At 34.6% G+C, this 18,248-nt stretch overlaps 2 protein-coding genes across 12 annotated transcripts in view; one reads left to right on the forward strand and one right to left on the reverse strand.

The window, feature by feature from the left end:
• The window catches only part of or40a1 (odorant receptor, family 40, subfamily A, member 1), a 617,996-nt gene that overhangs the window by 385,545 nt on the left and 214,203 nt on the right, over positions 1–18,248 (forward strand). The window lies entirely within an intron of this gene.
• ksr1b (kinase suppressor of ras 1b) overlaps positions 1–18,248 on the reverse strand; it is a 98,407-nt gene that overhangs the window by 64,901 nt on the left and 15,258 nt on the right. For 6 of the 10 annotated variants that reach the window (XR_012390937.1, XM_073923846.1, XM_068213758.2 and 3 more), the window contains exon 2: positions 5,308–5,448. Coding sequence is in view for 5 of the 10 variants with exons in the window: in XM_073923846.1 (XP_073779947.1) it covers positions 5,308–5,448 (141 nt within the window). In the remaining 5 variants the exon portion in view is untranslated. Of the gene's footprint in view, positions 1–3,060; positions 3,282–5,307; positions 5,449–18,248 lie in introns of those variants that run through there. The other 4 variants (XR_012390938.1, XM_073923849.1, XM_073923850.1 and 1 more) reach the window with 1 other exon arrangement.

Here is an 18,248-nt window from a genome sequence, read left to right on the forward strand (position 1 = left end):
ACCCTTGCCTTAAAGGAACATAACTTCAATATACTTTTGATGAGCTAAGTGCTGTATATATTTTAGGAGAAGTTTCAAGTACACTAATATCAACTGAACAAGTAGCATTCTTGTCACCGTATTTCAATTCAGTAGTAATTCAGACATATCTGGCCATATTTTATATTATGAAAGTATACTTTTAATTATAACAGCAGAAAACAGCCAGTGAGTACACAACTAGTTTACATCTCCGAATTTTGTTTGTTCTCCAATTATACCGCGGTGTATATTTTATCAACTAATTCTTAGCATATTTGGTTTATGAATATGCATTGTGAGATTTTTTTTTATCAATAAACTATAATTGCTTTGCCATTTTTATACATCAACTTCTACAAAGTTTTCTTTAAGTTCTGCAGTTAACCATTTACTATACTGTATATATTTAATATATTGATTGATATTTATATATATATATGCATGATTATGTTTCTATTTGGGCATTAAGGTCGTACTCACACTAGGTACAGTTGCCCCGAACCGGGCCAGAGCACGCTTGTCCCCCCTCCCGTCTTCCCCGACAGCCCGCACTCAGCCCACAATCAGGCCTGGGCACGCTTACGTCATCGATGCTGCGCTGTTCAGTGAGAAGCGCTGTCACTCAGCAGCACAGTGGAGATTTCTCTAGTTATATCGTTTCAGTCTGTTTGATATGCAGTGACATGGAATCAAATATTTCGCCAAACAGTCCTTAGAGATGCAGTGACACGCAGTCAGATATTTTACCAAACAGATCCGCCACTTTTGGCGCTGATAAACAATCATAAAGCCCTCGTGCTGCAGGAATGAGGAGGTTTGCTGAAGGTGCGCAGCTGTCGCGCAGTGAGGGGTTTGCGTGTTTAATAAGCTACAGCAGTTTGCGTTCACTGAACAGTAAGAATGATTAATAAATCCATATGAAACAGTCCCTTAAAAGTCATGTCTCGCTTTCAGTTTCGCGCTTTGGCGCGTTTTGCACTCACACTACAAACGTACCGTGCCAAAGCCCAAGTGAACCGTGCTCAGGCCCACCTACTCCAACCGGGCAAGGGGCGGCCAAGTGAACCGCGCTTGAGCCCGATTCAGCGCACTCACACTTCTCAAACGATCCGGGAAACGGGCCTGGGCACGGTACGGATGGCATAGTGTGAGTAGGCCCTAATTAATACATGATATGGGTTTATAAGTGTTTAGATTAATAAGGGGAGAATTTAGTAAGTCATGTAAGCAGAACTGCAAGCTATTAAGTATACTTAATATTTCATTATCATTACTTAATATATATTAGAATATTTTATTATCCTTTTGTGTATTTCTCAGTCATGAAGAGATACACCAAAAATTACATGTAAATTTAAGAGTATATTTACATTTTAAGTTCCTTTAATTGTGGTATGCTAAAACATACTAGTAGTATACTTTGTTATATATATATATATATATATATATATATATATATATATATATATATATATATATATATATATATATATATATATTATAAACTATAAACTATATAGTACATTAACTAAACATAATTTGATAGAGTAAGCACTTTTTCCCAAGCAAAACCTGATGGAAATTGACGACCTAAACACTAAACACCATCTTCTTGTTTAGTACAAAAAGCAACATTGGCTTACTTATGCTACTTGATTTGATGTTTTTAATGTATTTTAATAACATACAGATGTGTTTAAATGTGACGTAAATGTCTAAACACTTATAAACCAACTGTAATTTCATATCCAGGGCATGATATCAGATACAGAAAGGTGTGATGTCGCAACCTCAGATATGAAAATTCTGATATTTCTTTTGCATGAATATCTTTAGCCACCGTACGATAGTCACTAGATAGTCCCCAACTTCTAGCAAATGTAAACAAATACAAAGCAAGCATAAAAAGGCAAAGGTGTTTCCTCATACTTCTGTAGAGTTACATGTATGTAAAATACCTCCAATGAAAAATGTTTCCTTAAACTGTGTAATCATGCAAAAATAAATTGCTGTGGGGCCCAGGCTCATTTTGGTATTCCCGTGCTCTTCCGGAGAAAGCCCTGTCCCATTATATTGTGACAGACGGTGTATAGACTGTTCTGTTAGAGTGGGACACAAGGCCTACCTCTGTGTCCTGATAGATGCATTCCTGTGCTCTGAATCACACTGTATAAAGCGCATTATCATAGTTTATGTTAAGCGTAAGTTATCAAATTTACTGGATAGTGACAGTCAAGAGTTGTGTAAAATAAAATAAAATAAAATAAAATGACAAAATAGACAAAAATTAATCAAGTACAAAGTACTGTACAAAGGCCAAGAGGGTGGTAAATAAAATAAAATAAAGTTAGACAAAAACAAAATACTTAAGAAAAAATAATTAAGGTGAAATAATGTAATTTACTGTATGATGGTTAATAAAAATAATAAAAAATAAATAATAATAAAAATAAATAAAGTAAACTAAAAAGTTTGGCAAAAACAAAATAATTACGAAAAACTAAATTAATTTAAGACCAAATAAAAATTGTATCAACAATACAAAGGTCAGGAGTTGGGTTAACAAAACAAAACAAAACAAAACAAAGCAAAGCAAAACACACACACACACACACACACACACACACACACACACACACACACACACACACACACACACACACACACAGACACAGACACAGACACAGACACAGACACAGACACAGACACAGACACAGACACACACAGACACACACACAGTATATTATATACATATGTATAATAAAATGGTAATATAAATAACAAAAAGCACATTTAAAAAGACTAACAATAACTACTTAAAATATTTCTGAGATTTAAATCTGAGTTTGTTTACTTCGTTTTGTGCTGGGTCACCGCTTGGTTATAAAATCTGTGCCCTCAAGCCAAACCAGGCCACAGGCTGATGTTGACAGACAGAAATGGACAGTTATGACTATAAAATGACAATTCAAGCATTTTAGGACACCAAAGAAGAAGCAAAACTGGAGAAAACATAATAAACAACAAAAACTGTCCTACCGCAGTGAGTGAAGTGAAGCGGTCACCTAGAGGCCAGTCGATAGGCCTGCGGTATCAGAGGCCAGTTGAAAATTGTCCAGAAATGGAGTATATATACATTTACAGTTGTGTTTCTCAGTCTTGATTATCTCCCTGTTTGTCTGTTTCCGTGTCTACTGAAGACAAACAAGTATGTGCATTTACCAAGCATTCATGAATGCAATGCTGTTCTGGTGTATGACTGTTTGGAGGGGGCAGAGAGAGACACAGAAAGAGAGAGAGAGAGAGAGACCCTCTTTTGGAGCCAAAAATAGTCTGGCGGAGAGTTTTGGACAGTGGCTGACGCTGCACATTCTCAGCTTTGGAGTGAGATCAGGTGTGTGGATCCACAGACCCCTGAAACACCACAGCAGGGAGCAAGAAAAATATCTTCCTCCAGTGTTAACGCTCGGTAAACATTCTTTTGTCTTTTTTTATAGAGACGTTCATTAAGAAGCTGAAAAAGTTGTTTTTAAAGAGAAGCGATGCATTGTGCTTTCATCATTTACATATTGCTGGATAACAATAACAAGCTAATTTCCTTATTTAGGCAATAATAAAAAAAATATTAAATTAAAAAGTTATGAATAATTGAGAAAAAATTTATAAATTAAGACAAAATAAAACTTATATTTACTGTAAAAAGGTCAAGAGGTCAGGTAATAAAATAAGACAAAACTAAATGAAATAAAAACTAAGTAAAATACAATGAAATAAAAATAAATCAAATAAAAAGTATTAAACTTAATTAAGAAAAAAATAATTAAGACAAAATAAAACTGAAATTGACTGTGTAATGGTCAAGAGTAGGGTCGATAAAACAAAATAAAATAAAATAAAATGTAACAAAAGTTGGACAAAAAAACTAAATAATTACAAAAAAAACTAAATTAAATTAAGACAAAAAAATTTAAGCTAAATTTAAAAAATGAATTAAAACAAAACAACAAAATTACAAAAATAAAAAAATAAACTAACAAAAACAACAAATAAAATCAAAAAGCAAGAAATATTGCTGGGTTACAATAACAAGCTTATTTCCTTATTTAGGCAATAAAATAAAATAAATGAAAATAAAATAAATGATAAAATATATAATTAGAAAAAACTAAATTAAATAAATCTTACATTTTCTGCACAAAGGTCAAGAGTTGGGTTAATAAAATAAAATAAAAAGTAACAAAACTTAGACAAAAACTAAATAAATAGGACAAAATTAAAATAATTCAAAATAAACTAAATCATTTAAGTTAAGACAAAATAAAAAAAAACCAAAATGAAATGATAAAATAAACAATAATAAATAAACAAAATAACAAAATGACATAAAATAAATAAATCACCAGTCAAAAACAACATAATACAATAAAAGCGAGAAATAAAGCTGCATTACAATAACAAGTTTACTTCCTTATGCAGGCAATAATAAGAAGTCATGCTATACAGAAGTGCCTTGCTCAGGCATGTGATCAATGAGTGATAAAAAAAGAATGATAAAGATCCTTAATTGTTATTTTTGCCAAATGCTAGACAGATATCTTATCTTGTAACACAGTGTGATAAATATCTTGCGTTATTAAGATTTTATCCTGTGTTCAAAAGTGAAAGTAAAACATCTATTCATATAAATCCAATTTCAATACGGAAATCAGCAAATTAAAACAACAATATTATTAATTTATATATAAGTAATTTAAACAGAGGTCAGAAAATAGAGTCCCTAAAATTAAGTAAACTCTGTTTACTAATGTTTGATAAACTGGTTACTTGGTTATAAATTTATGGTAACAAGTTATGTTATTTAATTGTTATCATACTTATTTTATTTCTATTCAACATTTTTTATTGTGTAAATGTAGAGTAAATGTGAACTAAAACATAAAAAATGTGAACTATAACCAAACACTAACCAGAAATAAAATAAAATAAAATTATCATTTATTAAAAATAAAAAAGCACTTAAAATAAAAGGCAGTAAAATAGACAAATTTTAAACTCCTTAAGGCATAACAAAAATGTGAAACAGACCAAATTAAACAAAACAAATTGAATGAAATACAATTTATAATAATATGCAACTCAAATGATCATAAATAATCATAAAAAAGTTCAATCAAATGTATTTAATAGCCAAAAATTAAACGAAGCAGGGACTTATGGTCAACTTTAAAGTTCCCCAAGGAAATAAAGGAACTAAGAAACAGAGCACGAGTGCACATGTGGTGGTACCTCTATAATCTCTGGCCGGAGGTTGATGGTGTAGAGCCAGTCTGTGAGGTTTGGGTACGAGTCCAGCGCCAGCGGTCGATCTCTCTCTGCAACACTGCGCTTCCAGTCCAGCTGCTTACTGATGTACTTCACCAGCTTCTCCTGCAGGGGGCAATCAAACACACACAGAGCTATGTAATATATCGGTTTGCTTTTTAAAGTGATACAAACTACTTTTTAATCATCATTCAAAATAAAATAAAGATTTTTGTTTTAATTAAAAGTAAAGTTTATTTAAGATATACATTTGCTGTTCATTTTACTTAGATGAAGATGACTTTTTTTTGTAAAGCAGAAGATAAATATGATTCTTAGCTGAAACAGTGGTCCATGGCTATTCACAAGTTTCAAGTCAACTGTTAATGGCACTATAAAAAAAGTCAATCCATAACAAAATGAATACGTGTGGTGCTGTGGTTTGTTTGCAAGTTTTATATAGTTAGTTTGCAGCATCCAGAATAAGCATCAGTAGCATTTTGATGTACACATCCTCACTCTCGGTAGAACACACCAGTAACTGTTTCCATCAACTCATTTTTGTGTTGTAACCATTTTAGTACAAAAACAAAACAGTAACTTAGGGCTGCACAATATATCATTTGAGCATCGATATCACAATGTGTGTGTCCGTGATAGTCACATTGCAACATATGCAATGTCGAGTAGGGATTATAGATCACTAGAAACCACAGGTCTAAACACACTATATTTAATATATTTTCTTTTCGACTTAGTCCCTTTATTAATCTGGGGTCCCCACAGCGGAATGAACTGCTAACTTATCCAGCATATGTTTTACGCAGCAGATGCCTTTCCAGCTGCAACCCATCTCTGGGAAACATCCATACACACTCATTAACTATGGACAATTTACCCTACCCATTTCACCTGCATGTCTTTAGACTGTGGGGGAAACCGGAGCACACGGAGCAAACCCACGTGAATGCGCAGAAAACATGCAAACTCCACACAGAAACACCAACTGACCCAGTCGAGGCTCGAACCAGCGACCTTCTTGCTTTAAAGCGACAGCACTACCTACTGCGCCACTGCATCGCCATAAACACGCACGCACACACACACACACACACACACACACACACACACACACACACACACACACACACACACACACAATAGAACATTATAAAAACAATATATTACTTATTTTAAATTACTATAGTATTTAATGTGGGAAATCATTAATAAAAAGTTATTAGAAAAATAAGCAAATAAATACTATTCAATCACTGGAGTAAAATATAAATATAGTATTATACATTTATTAAATGTAAAAAGATTTGTAATACATATAAACATGTATTATAGCCTTTACATATTAACTTTCTATTATTTCCTTTATTATAATGAATCAATTAAATGAATTAAACCTGTCCAATTTAGGTTGTATATATATTTCTGAAAATGTTTCAGCAAGACCAGCAATTGACTATCTGCTAAACTGATAGCACTAAACTGAACATATAAATAATGACGGAACATCTATGATGACTGATAGAAAACTGTTCCATCTATTACACTGAATGGCGACCGGAAACAATGTTCCCCATTCACCTGTCACGATCGCCATATTTGTGAAATGGTATACACTATTGTTAATGTGTACAATATTTATTAACAATACACATAAAAATATATTGATGATGATGTCAGAGAAGACGTTAATAACATTAACATTTGTCATAACCATTTATGGTTTGCCTAGATTAAGTGTGCTGGATTGTGTGTGCCTGAAATGTTTTTGTCAGAAAACCAAAAGTTGGACCAGTTGGAAAAGATATGGCATAAATCTACATCCTATTTCCCAGCTAACTGACGAAGGCTATTGTAGCAATACAGCCCTAGAAGGAGAATGATATAGATCAGAAACCGGAATAATAAAAAAATAAAGACAAGTTTGATTCGGATAACAGTGCTTACACAAGCCAACATAAACAAAAGGTAACCCTGAAAATAATATCTCGTCTCTTAAACAGACCAATTGCTTTGATTTATAAGATCTTGATGTATCATGGGTGGGTTTTTGTTTTTGCCTGCATTTCTCATTTGACTCAAATAAAATAATAATAAAGGATCACAGTTTTAACTAAATGTCGTCATTAATGTTTTCCCTAAAATGTCTAAGGATATTAACATTAAATATTCAAAACTATCCCTTACACATGACATTAAGCTCTTTGTGGATTTAAAAAAAAAAACTGGATGACATTGGCATGTTTCACAGCACTTCAGAGAAAAACAGCCTTTTCAAAGGGACTAGTCAGATGCCAGAGAGAAGATTGAAAGAAAAATGAGGGACAGGCATGTGATAAATTCAGTGCAAGCACTTTTCTGTAAACCGTTGTGTCCGCAAGAAAGTGTTGCAAAGCGAGAATAGACAGAGGAAATCCCCATGTGTGACTTCATTGTAAAAGGGTGGGCGATGAAAGTGTGTGTGGTGTGTCAGTACAACAACCTACAGTGTACAAAAAAAAAAAAAAACTGTACACAAACACACCACACTCACATTTTCAGTTTAAATACCAGTACATAAATCTACCAGTAAAAAAACATTAGATGAATATTGGGTTATACAGTAGAAGTGGTTCTCAATTCCAGTCCTCGAGACCCCCCACACAGCACATTTGTATGTCGCTCTTATTTGACACACAGGACCAGTTCATGGACCTCTCTGTTAAGAAGTTGATGATCTGATGAGTTTTTTTTTACTATTATATAATGTTATATGAACAATATCACATGAGTAGCAGTGTGATGTGTATGTACAGTTGAAGTCAGAATTATTCGCACCCCTGTTTATTTTTTTTCCCAATTTCTGTTTAATGGAGAGAAGTTTTTTTTTTCAACACATTTCTAAACACAATAGTTTTAATAACTTAGTTCTAATAACTGATTTATTTTATCTTTGCCATGATGACAGTAAATGATATTTGACTAGATATTTAAGACACTTCTATACAGCTTAATTAAAGTGACATTTAAAGGCTTGACTGGGTTAATTAGGTTAACTAGGCAGATTAGGGTTATTGTATAACGATGGTTTGTCCTGTAGAATATCGGAAAGAAAATAGCTTAAAAGAGCTAAAAAAATTTTACCTTAAAATGTTTATTAAAATAATTAAAAACTGCTTTTATTCTAGCCGAAATTAAACAAACAAGAGTTTATCCAGAAGAAAAAAATATTATCAAACATACTGTAAAAAATTCCTTGCTCTTTTAAATAAAAATAAAAAATCTATAACAGAAACAAAAATAAATAAATCAAAGGGGGGCTAATAATTCGGACTTCAACTGTATATCAGCACTGGTGGGAGGCGTGCGCCTTAGTCACATCGCACTGCTACTCATGTGATATTGAGTTTATACAACAGTTCAACAGCAAAATCGTTTATATAAAAAAAGAAAATCAAACACAGAGAATCTAAAAACCCTTTTGTAGGAGGAACTACTTTTTTCCGCCGTTCATTCACATCTGCAGCTGACGTCAGAACAGCAGAAACCGTTGCTACCTCACCAACGTCACTTGAGAGCTAGTATTTGAATGATTCTCTAGAGTAATGTCTAAAGTGATGACAAAACAGGTGGTTTTGTTTACATTTTAAGATTTTAAGGCTTAAAGGCATGAAATGTCAGCAGTCTTCGGAGATTTCCCAGTATTTCTCTGTTGCAATCAGGATATCACAATAATAAACCACGATAAAGCCAAAGCAGAGCTAAGACAGATTATTTTTGAGTTTGTGATAAGATTTGATCAGCTGTAGTTTGAAATTACGCCGAGTCTCTGTCCCTATCCTGTGGATGGACATTGTCAACCATCTCTGCTCTGCTACAAAACAACTACATTCCTGCCTAAAAAAGTACACTATGTTGTCCAACAGCTGTGATACATGTCAAAGTGTAGTCCTCTGCTTGCCACTCGTGTGGGCGGAGAGTGACGAGGCTGTATGAATTCTGCTTTTGCAGAATAGCAGCCATTCAGATTTGAGAACAGGGCAGAACCATTGCATAAATTTAAATATGCATATTCATTCATTTTCTTTTCGGCTTAGTCCCTTTATTAAACTGGGGTTGCCACAGCGGAAAGAACCGCCAACTAATCAAGCACGTTTTTTTACGCAGCAGATGCCCTTCCAGCTGCAACCCATCTCTGGGAAACATCCACACACAGTCATTCATACACATACTCATACACTATGGACAATTTAACCTACCCAATTCACCTGTACCGCATGTCTTCGGACTGTTGGGGAAACAGGAGCACACAGAGGAAACCCACGCGAACACAGGGAGAACACTCAGAAACGGCAACTGAGCCGAACCGAGGCTCGAACCAGCGACCTTTTTGCTGTGAGGCGACAGCACTACCTACTGCGCCACTGCGTCACTAAATATGCAAATGAGTAACTATTTCAGCCAAAATAAAATTGTTTTAAAGGTTTTCTGCATAGGTGGTATTGTTTTTTTTTCACTTTATTATTCAGAAAATACTGCAAACAACGAGAAAACAACAACAAAATTACATTTATTTATTTAAAATCAGCCACATTTTGTATGAACAAACCTCTTAGTACAAAACATCAGAATAAAGATATCAAAAAAACTGTGGGCAGCACAAAGGCACAGTGCATAGCACAACGGCATCACAGCAAGACGATCACTGGTTAGCTGGAAAGGCATCCGCATAAAACTTGTACTGGATAAATTGGCGGTTCATTCTGCTGTGGTAACCCCAGATTAATAAAGGGACTAAGCCTAAAAGAAAATGAATGGATGAATGAATGAATAAAACTGTGAAACTGGTATAACTGCTGTTGAAATAATTATTTATGGCTCAGTGCAGGAGAAAATGGCCTTTAAAAATGTGCATTACACATAAAAGCTACAGACACAAATGAATAAATTGAAACCAAATAAATAAATAGTTAAGTGCATTTTTAATGTTTTCTGAGAAAAAAAATCCAGAAAGCCTAAAATTTCTAAACTGACAGGTGCATGAAGAAACTGCTTTTGTCTGCAGTTTCTCTTAAAACAATCCAATAAAGTTGGAGGCGGACAGGAACAAAGACATTTCTGATGGTGCCCTCCCTTTGTTGCCATAATGCTCGCTCTACAATAAACAGCTCGGTCTATAAATAGCCAGCGGTTATCATGGTAAAGGAGTCTGGACTCTTTCTCACGGGGGCGTCTGCTTTGACTTTATGGCTGGAAAACACTCGCTGGCTGCAGCCAGAGTCCCTCTGACATCATGGAGCAGCGTGACACTGCGGTCCGCAGGTTAACAGAAACCACCACACACCTGCCGCTGAGTAGGTACAAGCTCAGACACCTCCGAGATAACCACAGCTGCTACTGCGCTCATAAAGAATAGGCTGCTTTCACTCACTGAAACTATGAAGAATGTTTATAAAGATTGACAACACTATTGCTAATGCTTAGAATAGATTACACTAAAGATTAAAATAAAATCAAAATGTAACTTTCTTGGTAAAAGACTTGTTCTCATAAGAGGTCTGGTGCTTTTGTTTGGCTTCAGTTAAGTCACTTTATTGACCACAAACTGTGTGGTGGAAACAATGACATTTCCCTTTTTTGCATACACTGTAGTTTAAGCTGTGAATTTGTAACTAAAGATGTAGATATAGATACCTTCACATGTAGATACAGCTAAAGCTACACACACACACACACAAACACAAACGCGCGCACACATACACACAACACAAGTCTAGCTGTAGATTTCAGATATACAGTACATATGGATGTAAACATGGTTCTAGTTAGCACTTAATAAATAAATAAGAAAGTTTGTCAGAGACAATTTCTTTTTTCGGCTTGCATTCACACACATACACTTCGGAGGACTTGCTTGTCCATGTGGGGGAAACCAGAGCACTCTGAAGAAAGCCAAGCCAACACGGGGAGAACATCCAAACTCCTCACAGAAATGCCAACAGACCCCGCCCGGGCTCGAACCAGCAACCTCCTTGCTGTGAGGTGACAGTACTACCCACTGCGCCACCGTGCGTCCCCCATTTCTCTTATGAAATAAATAAAATAATGTTGTAATATAGCAAGGATTCATAAATCTAATCAGGAAAAAACATTTGTGGTATGATCTATTGTTTAAATTATTTTTTTAAAAAGGGAACAGCTACTTTTTGAACATTAAAAATAATAATAAGTATTTATTAAACGAAAACCGAGAATATTAGAAAGATTTCTGAAGGGTTGAGACTACAGTGATGATGATGAAACCCATAAAAAACTGCAATGATACTTTACTATGTTATGTACATTATCAAACGGTGAGTTTGTAGATTTATTCCAAGGAGTTAGACGTTAAAATTAGGAATGTCCCGATCAGTTTTTTTGCCGACTAGTGCAAGCTATTTGATTTTGGGTATCCCGATCCGATACTTCCATAATAAAAAAAATTGAATAAAAAAAGAGCGAAACAACAGATTAAGGATTTTGCTTATTTTTTATTTAATTCGCCCTATTTTAGCATTCAACAACTCAGTTAACAAACAGAGCACTTCTGTGAGTAAGCTTGAACAATCAAGTAATAAACAACATCAATTCTTGACTTTTGGACTTTAGTGCAACAGTAAATATAAAAAAAATCCAATATAAAAACAAATAGCACCTCAACTTAAAACACCCGGCAGGCAATATCTAACAGTTTGCTATGGCAATGTTGTTGTCATCTTCAGACCGCAGACATACTCGCGCTTTCCGCTTCAAGTTGCCTCCGTGTTTTACTTTGCCGGCATTTAACCAATAGAGTCTCTGCAACAGAGTGATGTCATGCCGCACGCAATGCTGTTTCTGTGTGAAGTCAAGAAAGAGGTCTGTGCCACGGCATAATAGATGTATTTAAAATAATGAGAATATACATACAGTTGAAGTCAGAATTATTAAACTGACTTTAATTTTTTTTCTTTTTTAAATATTTTTCAAATTATATTTAACAGTGCAAGGAAATTTTCACAGTATGTCTGATAATATTTTTTTTTCTGGAGAAAGTCTTATTTGTCTTATTTTGGCTGGAATAAAAGCAGTTTTATTTTTTTTAAAGCCATTTTAAGGTCATAATTATTGGCCCCTTTAGGCTATATATTTTTTAATAGTCTACAGAACAAACCATTGTTATAGAATAACTTACCCTAACCTGCCTAGTTAACCTAATTAACCTAGTTAGGCCTTTAAATGTAATTTTAAGCTGTATAGAAGCGTCTTGAAAAATATCTAGTCAAATATTATTTACTGTCATCATGGCAAAGATAAAATGGTAACACTTTACAATAAGGTTGTAAAGTCGAATATAAATAATTATATTTATATTCGAGTCCTGATCAGGAGATAACGTTTGATTCCGATCAAAGCTGATACCGCATGATCAGGCCTGATTGCTGATCACGTAATTGATTTGGACATCCCTAATTAAAATCTGACCAGCTTTAAACTTTTAATCGGTAGAGTGTATTGACAGACAAACTTAGAATTTTATTAATACAAACCCAGACTTACGGGTAAAAAACATTTTTCGTATATTGTTGATGCAGATTGATGCATTTTATTTTGTAATTTACATGTAAATGAAACTTCAGGTCCAATACTGAAGAGAAAGCATAGACAAGCAACAGAAGCATTGCTTTTGCAAGTGAACACAACCATAAACCTTTCAACTGCATAAACCAAAACTACCCCAATATTACTGATCTGAAAGATTAAAGTGCTACATATATGACTGTGCAAATTTTAGGAGAGTTGGTAGACTCAATCTTCTCAATCTGTGGTTTGATCATCATTATGAATTCAATGTAAACAATGTCTTTCTAAAGAACTCTTTTTCTTCCCTATAGTTATCTTGGGTTAGGAGGTGGATGCCGGATGTTTGGGAACACAATGATGTAAAACAGTTGTAGGAGGAAACGATACAAAACTGTAATGAGAATAAACTTTTGCTCAGGTGTTTGGAGAATAATTATAAAAACATTTCAGATGTTGTGCAAAGAGACAGGTTAACTGGTTAGTCCAGATAGCCAATCTGTTGAGGATAAATCCAGCCTGATCTCACAAGAAAACGTAACTATTTTATGGTTTGTCTCTTTAATGGCGAGTTCAGTTGTATGAGAAAGTACAATTTTTAAAAGGAGGTGAGGCACCCAGCTCCACCCAACCATAATTGGGGGATGAGCAAATCTTACTAAATTGTATGAATGAGTTGAAGTCAAAAAGTCACAAATTGCCGTAAGAAAGTGCTGGATAATCACATGATTTTTTTAATACACATCAACAAATCCATTCAGTAAATGTGCTTTAATATAGTTTATTTCCAAGTATTATTAATATAATACCTTGCCTATCTTATTAATAGTAATGTAATGTAATGTAATGTAAGGTAATGTATTTTTTATTTAATGACATGTCAGCAACCAAAGCTATTTTCATGGCAAGAAAATTTCAATAATAAATATATGATTAAAAACAACAAACATTAAATACATGAATTAAATACGATTTTTAGAGTTAATAGACTATTTTCACATTTCTGGGTTTCTCAGTAGCAGAAGTCATCATAGCTAGGTAAACTTAGAGCGCAGTGAACGGCAGAGTACAACAAAAAATATTTTTAGAATCCTATTTGCTGAAATAATAAAAGAAAAACTACTCAATGGTGTTATCAAGACTTTCAGACAAAGAAACAAATTGTGTAAGACTGATGACGACTTAAGCCTGGTTTATACTTGACGCTTTTGTGACATCACTGTCAATGTGACATCACTGTGTGTGCGAAGGTTCGCTTTGGGTGCGCGCGACAAGATTTCAGTTGGTGGAGGGGGCGATTATTTTTGAGACTCAAGTGAACAGTTTGTCTGAAACAGGTAGGACTGTACTGACATCTTTATGATCGGTCTATGCGTGATCATAGGGAGAACCAGATGACCAATAAAAATTGGCTAGAAATTGCAACAGCCGTGATGAAGGAGAAAAGATTTTGGAAAAGTTTGGAAAAACTTGAGGGATAAGTTTGTTAAAACAAAAACAGATTATTCAATTACAGAACCATGTTTTTTCAACATTAATTTTGAATTTAAAATAATTCAATACAATTATAATTAAGAAACAAATTATTTATTTAAAACTATTATTTTACTGAACAAGTAGATATGAACCTATCCGTTTACAACACTGCTCTGTTTTTCTTTCTTTTTTTTTTGGACTTTATTGGTGATAATGGTTAATTCTTTAAGAAATATATTTGTAGAGCAACCCATATTCTGTTATCATTAATATTTTAATCAACTTTAACTGTCCAACAAATGCAAGGAATGCATCAAAGTTTGATTTTTTAAAAATCTTGAATGGTTATATAAATCTTTATTATGATTATAATAATTTTTAGAAATAATTAATAAAACCTCAATAATATTAATGAAATGACGTAGTTCCGGAAACTTGCTACTTCTCTGTTTATTCGTCTGATCTTACGGTCAGTTTCTTTTGACTGCATCCTGTCGTTTTAAAGAATATCACAATGGCAAATGCATAAAGGAAAAAGTCTTGTCCGTTTCGTGGATGTGAAATTATAAATCAGGCTTTAGACGCTGCAGTAGAAACACCTCGCATAAGCAGTAGTTTGGTTTTTGTAATTTGACACAAAGATGATACAATATACACACAAGTACACAGAAACGTTCATACATAAAAAAAAATCTAAATATTAAAAACCTTCAAAGATTTAAAATGATGATGACTGTTCACAAGTCATAACAGTCTTGTGAAAAGGGTGAATGCATGACAAAAAAAATTGTTGTAAAAATAATTTTGTTAAAAATGTCCTCAAGAGAGTTCATTTCATAAAAAAAGTCTTCTGGAATCATTAAAAACAGGACAGTCCTCTTATTAATAGAATAAAAATATTTATCCAATTCCATAGAGAGCATTTTAGAAGGTATATGCATCTTGACATTTCCACCCAACTTTTTTTTAAAGCTGATGTAGACTCTAAACTGCTAATGTGCACTAGTCATGGCTGTTTCTCAATACATGCTCTTGCATTCATGTTTTCTAATGCAACGTCATTATCAACATGACAAAGTTCAATATTCAAAGTTCCTATATTCAAAAACGCGAGTACAGTGGATGCATGGAAGATCCCGGATGTGTTCTTGATAATGCATACTTCAACACAATGTTCACTTGAAGTGGCAGATGTATTTTATCATTTTTACACCAGCATGAACAAGGTGCTAGTTTAGAGTTAGTGCTCTTGCTGGTTCGGATCCTTATCATCAAGTAAGCCTTTGCTTTTCCATGGACTAGAAAGCCACCATAGAGCCAGGTCTAGCTAAACCTAAACAGTCACTGAATACGTCTCATCATTCCCAATAATGCAGCCACAGGAGCACCAAATACAATCATCCCATCGATGTTGCATTGATATTAATGTTAATGCCGTTGCAAATTTATGAATTAGGACATGTTCAAGCAGCATGCCGTAGCTTGTGTAAATGAATATAATAGTGCTCAATGATTTAGACCTAAATCAAAATCTTGATTAATTGAACATTTTAACTTGATTATGATTAATGAATGATTATTTTATTCATTTATTTTATGTTTTTGCACTCGTAGTTCACTGACAAGCTTTAAACAGTAAATATGCCCACACATTAAAGTGAGAGATTTCTGAAGGGTGCATTACTTGATTTTAAAAGAATTGAAGTAAACAAACACTATCTACTATCTAGAATTATTTACTGAATATCAACGCTGAACAACTGAAAAAAAAAAACACACTTTGCCTAAAACGCAGCTCTCTGCGACACCCACCATCGTCACCACTACCAAACCGACCAATCACAAAGCACGCGCTACACATCGTTGTGATGTGCAAGTACATATTTTTGAGAGATGCGAGATGTGGTATGCGAAGGCTACTCCAGACAGTACATGTCCCCTTGACAGAACTATAATATCATAATAATATAATAAGTATAAATCAAGATATAATAAGAACAATTCAGCCTTAACAGAGTAGTTAATTTAGTTTGTGGCGCAGAGTGATCGTTTGAGAGCCGCGTGCGAAGTATGAACAGTACTTAAGAGTGAAAATGAAACTGAAAGCGTGCACATCATTTGAATAATCATATCACATTTTAGAGTTATGATTACGACAAGCATTTGATATGTTTTTCTTTCACAGCGAACACAGTTGTATAACTACTCTAGTCTATATAATGTTGATTTTACCAGTGAATTAAATGGTCTTATAATTTTGTCAAGGGCAGATTGCAAGCATAGGCCTATATCTCAAACATAATTCAACATGAAAATTATTATAAGTAGGATAGAATTATTTATACAAACCAGTAGACCTACAAATAATAATATTGTTGTTTTACCTCATGTTTCAGAAAAAAACAATAATTGTTGACTCATATTAACCTTTACATAAAACATTTTTTTACATCAACAGAATCATGAAAAAATCATGATCTTTACTTTCTGCAAAAAAAAAAAAAAAAACGCGATTCTCATTTTAGCCAGAATCGCGCAGCTCTAGGCTGTAAACACCTTTTTTTCTGCTGTAAAGTTGGCCACTTTAAGAGTGGGGTCAATAGAAACTTGCTCTATTATGAAGCCAGGACTAGTGGAAATTTGATGAATTGCATTTTACTTTTATATTAGCTTTACAAGGGAGAGGGATGTTGGCGCTTAGTCTCCACGAGAACGCAAGTCTGCTTCTTAGAATTGAGAAACAGCCACTAAGTTGTCTACAAGAACCTTGGTAGGTCACAGTGGCAAATCAACCTGCACCTGTAGCCCAGCAACCAGCCACCTGTGCAGCTGATTAGCTCTCCATTTGAATCTCTATATAAGGTCAAGGCACTAGGGAAAAGCGCAGCTGCGGCATTGGACCGTTTTACAAGCTATTAACACCACTGAGAGACACAACATCAGACGGCGGCTTGATGTAGGATGACTATATCATCACTTCACTCTGGCAAAACGGCCAAGATAACATGTATCACAGTCTTCAAAAGAGAATTAGAGCAGCATGTCATTAAAGTTTTAGGAGCTCTATAGCGGTCTGAGATGGTGTCCAGGCTCTTTTCTCTAAGTACCATCTGAGAATGCCCCTATTTGATGTTGATTTGATGCATTGGTCTGCCACAAGCGAACCTCAAACACAACGGGGTGTTAGCTTGCACCAGACACAGCCTGGCACAATGTGCAGGAGCACGCCTGTATTCAATGACTATCTCTCTTCTCATCTCATCTGCCGTCTCCGTTACACCTCTCAAGGGGCGGTTGGAGTATGGGGCAGGGGGGACCTGCTTAACTAAAGTGTCCATGTGAGACCTGAGAGGGCAGATCAAGAAACTTTTGTGACATTTGAAAGAAGCTGGCCTCGCAAGAAAGGCCTGTAGATGCGTTTTAAGCTTCACTTTAGAGGACTAAAACCTACAGTGATTGTGCCTGTTTTGAAAGTTATCAAAAAGTACATTGGAAATCAAGAATGTAGCAAGTGTGATGCTGATTTCATCACTATGGTTCCTGATAAAACAATGCTAGAGCCATTTCAGGAAGAGGAGTGTTCCTGGAGAAAGACGTGATGAGATGATGTAATTTCCGCCTCTACTTTCCGCAAACGCTTTTGACAATTTCACTTTATTTCATCAAATAAGAGAAGCATAAAAGCTTTGCATAAAGAAGAGTCAGAGTTGGCCCAGATGATAAGGTAACTGTAGACTGTGGTGGAGTGGTGTGGATCCTGTTACACACTGTGTCACCAATACAAGCAAACCCGCTCGTATCGTTTCTGACAATAACATAAAGGTATATGGGCCAACAAACAAAAGGTGATCAGT

This window comes from Danio rerio, chromosome 15 (assembly GCF_049306965.1).
Source record: "Danio rerio strain Tuebingen ecotype United States chromosome 15, GRCz12tu, whole genome shotgun sequence".
NCBI classification, from domain to species: domain Eukaryota; kingdom Metazoa; phylum Chordata; class Actinopteri; order Cypriniformes; family Danionidae; genus Danio; species Danio rerio.